The sequence below is a fragment of the Garra rufa genome, chromosome 16 (genome assembly GCF_049309525.1).
Source record: "Garra rufa chromosome 16, GarRuf1.0, whole genome shotgun sequence".
NCBI lineage: Eukaryota > Metazoa > Chordata > Actinopteri > Cypriniformes > Cyprinidae > Garra > Garra rufa.
The window spans coordinates 21,441,016-21,451,902 of NC_133376.1; the positions used below are offsets into that span (position 1 = coordinate 21,441,016).

Genomic DNA, 10,887 nt, shown 5'->3' on the forward strand with positions numbered 1-10,887 from the left:
CCTATGTCGTCTCCCCAAACTTGTCACTGCAAACACAGTAATATATAATTTAATAAGAATGGTTTTATTGGCCTGTTAAAATTTTGCTTACATCCTCCTTGTAAAATATATTTTTTTCTATTTTAAAATTACAATTTTAACAATTTTCAAGTGTGATTCATGAGATTTGTTGTATTTTGAAACATTTTTTTTGTAAAAGGCGAAAAGTTAATTATTTATTAGGATTCATCAGCAGTGTTGGGGAAAGTTACTTTTAAAAGTAATGCATTACAATATTGCGTTACTCCCTAAAAAGGTAACTAATTACGTTACTTTTTATGGAAATTATGTGTTACATTGCTTTTGCATTACTTTTTAAATCTGGGTAGGGCTTGCTTGTTTGTTTTTAATATTAAAAGTTCGATTTTTAGCAAACGTAAAAGCCCTTTTACAGTAGAACTGTAGGAAAAGGAAGTTCAACACTCTTCAGCAATGAGAAAAATGAAGCACAAATGTTAATCTAAAGTAAATTTTGCTTATTAGTATGAATTGGATCAATAAAGGTCAGCAGCAAATACATTGGTCAATAAAACGGGATTAAATGTATAAAGGAAACAAAAAGTAACTGGCGTATATAAGTACTTGTAAAAAAAAAAAAGTAATGCGTTACTTTACTAGTTACTTGAAATGCGTTACTCCAACATTGTTCATTAATCTGAATATACACTGAACTGTTTCGGTATTGACAATTTTATAACACCAAAAAAAAAAAAAAGATATCTACTGAAACTCCACCAAATGTTTAGTTTGTGATTTTTTTTGGAAGGGGCAATTTTATCATAAATGTGTAGTTAAAATCAGTGTCAGCCAATGGACTAAAACACGGTGTTTCGGTAGTGACATTAAAATGTGGGACACATTTTTTTACATAAAGTTTTATAATTTACAAAGAAAATATAAAATACATATTACTTCACTAACTTAACTTTTTTTTTTAAAGATTTTAAAAACAACAATGGAATAAAAATATTTCAGTATTATTTTCGTAAATTGAGAATCTTGCCCAGAACTGAGACGTAGGCTACTTGATTTGACACTACTTGAGAGAGACACTCAAACCAAATAAACAAGTCTTCTCTGAAACAAGTGCGTTTGTAAGTGCAGTAGGAGGAGTGACCGTGGGCAACACAGACAGCATTTTAATTCAGCCAGGGGGTGTTTCCATCAAGTGGCCATATTAGAGAGAGAGAGAGAGAGAGAGAGAGAGAGAGAGAGAGAGAGAGAGAGAGAGCGCGAACGTCAGCGCAATAAATGAAAGCATACTGTTAGTGCAATCGCATTTATCTGCATGGCTGCCACAGATGTACACATATATCCTGTAAGTTATTTGCCTCTTATATTTACTGCAAAGTATTATTTTAAGTATGACATGCATATTCATTCTTGATAAAGTTGCAATGTGTGCAGCAAAAGTTATTAAGACTGGATTAGTTGGGAAAAGTGGATTAAAACTTTTTCTTATTTCATAATTTGCATGTATTTATGTGCTAATATGTGCAATTAGTTTGTTGGTTGCAGTGTGTTTAAGTTTACTTCAATCAACACAATACTGAGTCTAACTTAAGCATTTACTTCTGCAGTAAATCACTGATTGTAATGCTTCATAATGCATGTCATGAAACTCTTTCTAGATTCATGTGCTTGTAGTTTGTATTTACAGTTTAACATTGGGGTCTTTCTCTGGTTAAATCCACTGTCAAAGTCATTTCAAGCTGATTAGTTCTTGTAAGCAGATCAGCTTTGGTTCTCCTGGTTGATGTTTCAGTCAACATGCATCCCAAGTCTGTAACGTTTTTACATTGGTGCAGTAGTATCATCTCAATACTGTTTAATTATGATTCTAAAGTGGCCTTTAATTTGTTACACTTGAAGGATGTTTCTTAGGGAAAAGCAGTGGAAGCCTTCAGTTACTGAGAAACACAGGCTGCATAAAGAGTCCTTTGTGCCCAAGTGTGTGTGTTAAGAATACTGGGGCAGTGGAACAGATGAAGGCTGTGTGAAACACTTCCTTGTGTTTGTACAGAGTGAGGAGTTCTGAATACCTCAGCATGCTGCTTTTCTCTGTGATCGAGACTCAAACCCGGGTTCATGCATACCAATATGCTCAGTTACTTACAAATTGACAGGGGTCAACTTCTCCGCTTCGATCAGTATCTCCCACATTAGGGTGGGCTATATACAGTTGAAGTCAAAAGTTTACATACACCTTGCAGAATCTGCAAAATGTTAATTATTTGACTAAAATAAGTGGAATAATACAAAACGCATGTTATTTTTTATTTAGTACTGACCTGAATAAGATATCTCACATAAAAGATGTTTACATATAGTCCACAAAAAAGAATAGTTGAATTTATAAAAACTACCCTGTTCAAAAGTTTTCATACACTTGATTCTTAATGCTGAGTTGTTACTTGTTCTATAGAAAAATCCTTCAGGTCCCACAAATTCTTATTTTTTTATTTATTTTTTTTCATTGTTTTGTGTATTTAAACTCTTTTCACACTGAGGGACTCATATGCAACTACTAGAGAAGGTTCAAACACTTACTGATGCTCCAGAAAACTTTTATAATTTGAAGATCAGGGTAAATGTAACTTATTTTGTCTTCTGGGTAACAAGGTATCTTCTGTAGCTTCTGATTGGCAAAATATGATATGTAGGCAAAAAAAAAAAAAAAAAAATTATCCTCATTCCGTTCAGAAGTTTACACCCCTGGCTCTTAATGCAATGTTTTTCCTTTTGAAGCATCAGTGAGTGTTTGAACCTTCTCTCCTCAGTGTGAAAAGATTGATCTCAACATCATAGTCATTGTTGGAAAGAGTTCAAATACACAAAAAAAATTATAAAATTTTTTGAAAAACCAAAGAATTTGTGGGACCTGAAGGATTTTTCTAAAGAACAGCAGGCAGTCTAACTGTTCAGGACAAACAACTCATGAACAACTATCACTGATCTAAACAAAAACACATCTGTGGATCATTCAGGTAACAACACAGTATTAAGAATCAAGCGTATGTAAAATTTTGAACGGGGTCATTTTTATTAATTCAACTATTATTTTCTCTTATGGACTATATGTAAACATATTTTATGTGAAATATCTTATTCAGGTCAGTACTAAATAAAAAACAACATGCATTTTGTATGATCCCTCTTATTTTGGTAAAATAATTAAAGGTAAAGGTAAAGGTATGTAAACATTTGACTTCAACCTCTCAGATTTCATTGACAATTATTCATGACAATATCACATTTTCCTGGTATGGCATGCCAAACTTTTCTAACGTTGCAATTTCTCAGAGTGAGGAGATGAGGACTCTCTCTCTTAGTGGTCATGTCGGTTTCGACAGTCTTCCTGATCAGCTGGTCAGCAAATCAGTGAGCCAAGGATTCAGCTTCAACATTCTCTGTGTAGGTGAGGAGGAAGTGCTTTTAAGTGCAGACCTAGTAGGTAAATAGTACAATTGTTGCAAAAGATTGTAAGAATGTGCACTTTTTTTACAGGTGAAACTGGCATAGGCAAATCTACATTAATGAATACACTATTTAACACAACGTTTGAGAATGAAGAGGCCAGTCACTTCCAAAACGGGGTGCATTTACGTCCCAGAACGTACAGCCTGCAGGAAAGCAATGTGGATTTGCAACTAACCATTGTAGACACTGTGGGTTTCGGCGACCAGGTTAATAAAGAAGAAAGGTAATGCTTGAGACTTCAGTTACAGTTCATTGACATTGATAATGAAGTACCAAGGTCAAAATCTTAAACTTTATTTGTTTTTCTGCAGTTATAAACCTATTGTGGACTACATTGATGCCCAGTTTGAAAACTTCCTTGAAGAAGAGCTTAAAATTAAACGTTCCCTTTACAACTATCACGATTCACGCATCCACATCTGCCTCTATTTTATTGCTCCCACCGGTCACTCACTAAAATCTCTGGACTTAGTCACTATGAAGAAACTGGACAGCAAGGTACAGTGTTCACAAGGTGTATGTTATATATATATAAAGGGATAGTTAGCCCAAAAATACAAATTCTGTCATTAACTACTCACCCCCATGTCGTTCCAAACCTGTAAGACCTTCATTCATCACTGGAAGACAAATTAAGTTATTTTTGATGAAATCCAAGAGCTTTCTGACCCTGCATAGACAGAAACGCATCTGAAATGTTCAAGGTCCAGAAAGGTAGTAAGGACACAGATAAAACAGTCGTCCATGTGACATCTGCAAGATGACTTTTTGTATGCAAAGAAAAACAAAAATAACTTTATTCAACAATTTCTTCTCTTCTGTCACTTTTCAATGCATGTTCACGAGAGTACCACAAAATTGTTGAATTCAAAAAGTCGTAGTTGTGTTGCTGTCTATGAAGGGTCAGAAAGCTCTCAGATTTCATTAAAAGCATCTTAATTTGTGTACCAAAGATGAAGGTCTTATGGGTTTGTAACAACATGAGGGTGGATAATTGATGACAGAATTTTCATTTTTGGGTGAACAATTCCTTTAATCTATATACATAGAATTGAAGAATTAATGTATATCTTTATTATTCCATCCCAACCAGGTCAACATTATTCCTATCATAGCGAAGGCAGACACTATATCCAAAAGCGAGCTTCAGAAATTTAAGATCAAGATCATGAGTGAACTGGTCAGCAATGGTGTTCAGATCTACCAGTTCCCAACAGATGATGAAGCTGTGGCTGAAATAAACTCTTCTATGAATGTAAGAGAAGCTTGAGTACAAATATATATCATGATATGAGTTGTTTTGTAAAAATGTTGCTATTGATAAGAACAGATACACACCAGGGTCGGAAATTAACAAGGACCTGTTGCAAAAATGCCACTAAAATGACCAAAAATTAAATGTGAAAATGAATGAAACGTGTCAGTTTCGAGAAATTACATTCAGATTGGCTCACACTGGATCAGATTGCTTTTACGTGCTATTTTGTGCACCGTTCAGCCTTATAGCCAATCAAATGTGTTTCTGTTGAACTTAGGAATGCATTCTTACCCATTCATTGTTTTCATGTTTTATGTTGCTGCCTTATGTTAACCAGCTTTAAATTGCTTTTTTCAGACCCCAGTCTATACTCCATACACCACAACGACAAAGCAAAAACAGAATTGTCACAACTTAGTAAATTTATTAAAAATAAAAAAACTGAGATAAGTACATTGCATAAGTATTCATACCCTTGACCAGTACTTAGTTGAAGCACCTTTTTGGGTATGATGCAACAAGCTTTGCACATCAGCATTTGGCAATTATCTACCATTCTTCTCCTCACCTCTTCACCTCTCAAGCTCTGTCAGGTTAGATGGGGACAGACACACATTTTCAGGTTTCTCCAGAAATGTTTGATTGGGTTTAAACCCAGGATGTAAGCCACTTTTGCTGTGTGCTTAGAGTCAAAGGCTAGCTCTATATTTTGCTGTGTTGAGCTTTCCTTCTACTCTGATGAGTCTCTCAGTTCTTGCCACTGAAAAACAGCCCCACAGCATGAGGCTGCTACCACCATACTTTACTTTTGGGATGGTTCTCTACAGGGGATGAGCAGTGCCTGGTTTCCTTCAAATATGATGCTTGGAACTGAGGTTAATCACAGTCTGAGGGTCCTTTTTTGTTTTCATGTGTCTTCCCTCAGGAGAGGATTGAGTCTTTCCACACCACCATAAAGCCCAGATCGGTGAAGTGTTACAGTGATGTTTGTCCTTCTGTAAGTTTCTCCTATCTCCACATATGATCATGGAGCTCAACTAGAGTGACCATCAGCTTCTTGGTCACCACTCTAACCAAAACCCTTCTCCATCAATTGCTCATTTTGGCCAGGAGGCCAGCTCTAGGAAGAGTCCTGGTTCTTTCAAACCTCTTCCATTGAGGATAATGGAGACTACATGCTTCTCTGAACCTTCAGCAGAATGTTTTTTTCTGAACTCTTTCCCAGATGTGTGGATTGATGCAATCTTGTTTCTGAGCTCTACATGCAGTCCTTTGACCTATGGGCTTGGTTTTTGCTCTGATATGCATTTTCAGCTGTTAGACCTTTTTTATTAAAATGTTTGTCTTTCCAAATGATACCTATTCAATTGAATTTGCCACAGGTTAACTCCATTCGAAGTCTAGTAACATCTACAAGCAATATGAATGCTTATACTGTCCCCGATACTTATGCAAAGGAATCATTTTAGTTTTTTATGTCTAATAAATATGCTAAAATGTTAAAATGGCTTTGCCATTGTGGTGTATGGAGTGTAGAATGATGGGGGGGAAAGTAATTTAAAGCAGTTTTACATAAGGCAACAACATAAAATGTAAAAATGATGAAGGGGTGTGAATACTTTTGCACGCCACTGTAAATAGTTAAAAATATAGGCCTATAAAGGAATCGGGTAAATTAAGTATTTGATAATAAAGACAATCATATGGTAATCATAAAAATAAGGTGATTATAAAAAGTTAGCTCACAAATGTAAAAAATGCCCCTGGGTCTAAATTCCAGGGGGCAAATATTGCCCCTTAATATAAAAGTTAATTTCTGACCCTGATACTCACTATATGCTTCTATACAGGCATCTTTAATGTTAAGTGACTTGTATTGCAGGCACATCTCCCTTTTGCTGTGATTGGAAGCAGTGAAGAGGTTCAAATTGGGAACAAAATGGTGCGAGCCAGACAGTACCCGTGGGGAGTGGTGCAGGGTAGGTATTGCTAGATATTTGTACAAGATATTTATTGTCTTTTATTTAAACAAATAAAAAGACAAAAAACATTTAAAAGACAAAAAGGCATCATGAGGACTACACCAGATTATTAGTGAAGTTATGACGTCTGGGCTTTGTCCTCAGTGGAGAACGAGAGTCACTGTGACTTTGTAAAGCTGAGAGAGATGCTAATTCGTGTCAACATGTTGGACCTGAGGGAGCAGACCCACGCCAGACACTATGAGCTGTACCGCCGCTGCAAACTGGAGGAGATGGGCTTCAAAGACACCGACCCTGACAGCGAACCCTTCAGGTACTGCAACACACTTCCATGCTGCTATTCTTCTCAAGAAGATCATGTAATAAAAGAGGCAGTAAACTCATTGCATGAAGTGAAAGAACACATTTGTCGTCACATACAGTCTGCAGGAAACATATGTGGCCAAGAGGAGAGAATTTATTGGCGAGTTACAACTCAAGGAGGAGCAGATGAGACAGATGTTTGTCAACAAAGTGAAGGAGACAGAAGCAGAGCTAAAAGAGAAGGAGAGAGAGGTAAGAACCACTGGTTTTTGACTGGAAATGAAAACATTTCAAACCAATATATCTGGCATTAACTCAATATAATGTTATATTTGTATGAGCTTTAATGTAAATGGTCATGTAAAACTACTTTATAACAACAGTTTTTAGAGTAAAATAATATAAATAGAAAAAAGTAATATTTCATTATATAATACAAATTTAAATACTTGTCATTTTTTATGAAAAAGTAACATTTAAATAAGTAATTTTTATTACAATTTAAAATACAAACACTAACATACAAAACATACTTTTTATTAAATAAAATGAAAACTTTAAATACTTGTCACGTTTTATTTAAAAAAAATAAATACTTGTAATTTTTAAATTAAAAATAACATTTAAATATTCGTCTTTTTTTATTAAAAATTTAAAACAAAACACTAACATACAAGACAAACTTTTTTATTAAATAAAATAAAAATGTTAAATACTTAAAAAAATATTTAAATAAAAAAAACATTTAAAACAATAACATACAAAACATACTTTTTTCAAAAAAAAAAACCTTTAAATGCTTGTCATGTTAAAAATAATCAAGTACTTTAAATGTATTTTATTAAAATATATAGTTTAAATACAATTTAAAATAAAAACCCTAACATACAAAACATATTTTTTCATTAAATAAAAAACTTTAAATGCTTGTCATTTTATAAAAAAATAAAATATTTAAATACTTGTCATTTTTATTAAAAAATAACATTTAAATACTTGTATTTTTTGTTAAAACATACAAAACAAACTTTTTTATTAAAAACTTTAAAGACTTGTCACATTTTATTAAAAATAAAATATGTAAATACTAAAATTTAAATATAAAAATACTTTTTTATCAAATAAAATAAATACTTTAAATGCGTGTCATTTAAACAATAAAATGTAAATACTTGTAATTTGTATTAAAATCTAAACTAGAAACACTAGCATACAAAACATATTTTTTCATTAAATAATTAAAAACTCAAAAACTTTAAATGTGTGTCACTTTTTATTAAATAATAACATTTTTTACAAATAATAAAACAAAATTAAATCTAAAAAAAACAAATTAAGTAACTTTTTACTAAATAATAAATATTTAATTAAAAATACATAATAAAATACTTGTCACATTTTAGTAAATAATAAAATCTAAACAAAATCTTGACACCTTTTTTAAAAATAAGCTAAAATATGCAATAAAACAAACTTTTCAATAACAGTGAATACAATTCAGTTGCAAGTATTTCAGCACTATACACTGGGGTGTTATTTGGTTAAAGTTTGTATCAGCGATTTCTAGCCTGAAACATAAAGTGTCAATTTCAGCTGACCTTTCTTCACGATCCGCTCGCTGCTTGCCCCATAAATTGTCTGTGAAAAAACCGCGTCTCTCTGGTCAGCCTAGGGTCCGAGATATGCCAAAAAAAACAATCGGCACTACCAACCTTTCCACAGATAAACAAACTGTGTTCCAACCAATCAGCGTCAGGGGTTTGGTGTTGTGGACTTTCGCTCCGCCTCCCTCACATCCCAGCACCAGTAGGAAAGTCCACAACACCAAACCCCTGACGCTGATTGGTTGGAACACTGTTTGTTTATCTGTGGAAAGGTTGGTAGTGCCGATTGTTTTTTTGGCATATCTCGGACCCTAGGCTGACCAGAGAGACGCGGTTTTTTCACAGACAATTTATGGGGCAGGCAGCGAGCGGATCGTGAAGAAAGGTCAGCTGAAATTGACACTTTATGTTTTAGGCTAGAAATCGCTGATACAACCTTTAAATAATAATAATATTAAAATTAAATAATAAAATAAAATAAAATCTCATATATTCCCAGCTGCATGAGAGATTTGAGATGCTGAAACGAACACATCAGGAAGAGAAGAGGAATCTGGAGGAGAAGCGCAGAGATTTAGAGGAGGAGATGAACACCTTCAACAGGAGGAAAGTAGCTGCTGAAACCCTACAGTCTCTTCAAGGCAAAAAAGACAAAGAGAAGAAAACGTAAGCCTCCTCCTCCTCCCTTTCCTTCCCATTTCAACCTCTGAGACTATCTGTTCCCATCTCTGGTAGTCACCGTCTGTGAATGAGACTGATCTGTGTCTGCATTCACAAGCGTCTGAGGTCTTTTGTTTGTCTGAGTTGGCTGACCGTCTTTGCTTCTTCTGGGCTCTGATGCCAGGGCAAAGGCTGCTGGGATAGAAGAGCTTCAACGCTGTAATATTAGAGCACACTGGCAGACAGAATCTTGGCATGTTTAAGGATAAAGTGATAGATGATTGCACTAGTTGCCTGGTACTGCCAGCTGCCAGATCAGCATGCGTTTACGCCCCCTGGTGAAGTGTGTTTGCTATTTTTTTTTTCCCTCACTTTGAATAAAATGAGTGTTTGATTGCTTGAAATATGTTTTAGTGCTCTTGGTTGACAGTGGTTGGTAACATTATTGTTTTAATCTAGCTGATTTTATTTATGTCCATTAAACATTTGATTTTCAGTTAATTGGTGACCCAAGAAAGCATCACCATCAGTAACTGCTCAGCAATTTTACGCTTGTCACACTTAACTATAAAATAGGCTCCTGCCTACCACACAATTCAGCCTGTAATGCAGTACATTTCAGACGTGACTTCAGACGTGATCCACTGATGTGTGCTTGATTATTCTGGATTTACATTTTTAATTAAAGGAAAAGTTCACCCAAAAATGAAAATTACCCCATGATTTACTCACCCTCAAGCCATCTTAGATGTATATGACTTTCTTTTTTCAGACAAATACGATTGGAGTTATATTTAAAAAATGTTCTGGCTCTTCCAAGCTTTATAATGGCAGTGAATGGGTGTTCAGATTTTGAAGTTCAATAAAGTGCCTCCATCCACCATAAAAAGTACTCCAGAGGCTACAGAGGGATAATAAAATCCTTCTGAAGTGAATCGATGTGTTTGTTTGAGAAAAATATCCGTATTTAAAACTTTATAAACTGTTAAGTCATGAATTATACGTACAAAACAAGAATTTGTATTTAAAAAAAAAATTGTTGGAGGATTTCGATATAAGCCAAGAGGACACTGGTTTTCTTTTGGTGTAAACAAAACTTGGTTCTTAAGAGACTAGCATATTCTCACCGGAGCTTACACTGCACCTTTATTAACCTCCCTGAGAAAGTGTGGAGTACTTTTTATGATGGATAGATGCACTTTATTGGACTTCAAAATTTCAACAGCCATTCACTGCCATTATAAAGCTTGGAAGAGCCAGGTCGTTTTTTAATATAACTCTGATTGCATTCGTCTGAAAGAAGAAAGTTTTATACATCTAGGATGGCTTGAGGGTGAGAATATCTTCAGGGAACTATCCCTTTAAATTCTGTCATAATTTATTGACCCTCATTTTTCAAACTCTTTTGACTTTCTTAGTTCTGTGGAACCTAAATATTTAAGAAGATATTTTTGTTGATAAAACAGAACTTCATTTGTGTACTGCAGAAGAAAGGTTTGGAACAATATGGGTGAATAAATTACAGAATTTAAATTTTTGGTTGAACTATTTAAGTAAACAT

At 34.3% G+C, this 10,887-nt stretch overlaps 1 protein-coding gene across 2 annotated transcripts; it reads left to right on the forward strand.

Annotated features, from left to right (window-relative positions):
* The first annotated feature begins 1,239 nt into the window (after nt 1-1,239).
* Nucleotides 1,240-10,877, forward strand: septin8b (septin 8b). 2 transcript variants are annotated; one of them, XM_073819981.1, is made up of 9 exons: nt 1,240-1,357; nt 3,343-3,457; nt 3,547-3,742; nt 3,831-4,017; nt 4,613-4,774; nt 6,660-6,756; nt 6,904-7,072; nt 7,182-7,314; nt 9,166-10,877. In XM_073819981.1, the coding sequence occupies exons 1-9, from the start codon at nt 1,328-1,330 to the stop codon at nt 9,334-9,336; spliced, it is 1,260 nt and encodes a 419-aa protein (XP_073676082.1). In that variant the 5' UTR covers nt 1,240-1,327; the 3' UTR covers nt 9,337-10,877. The 2 variants fall into 2 exon arrangements, with proteins under 2 accessions (XP_073676082.1, XP_073676083.1); XM_073819982.1 differs by having other exon boundaries at nt 1,344-1,357; nt 3,343-3,453.
* The last annotated feature ends 10 nt before the right edge of the window (nt 10,878-10,887 follow it).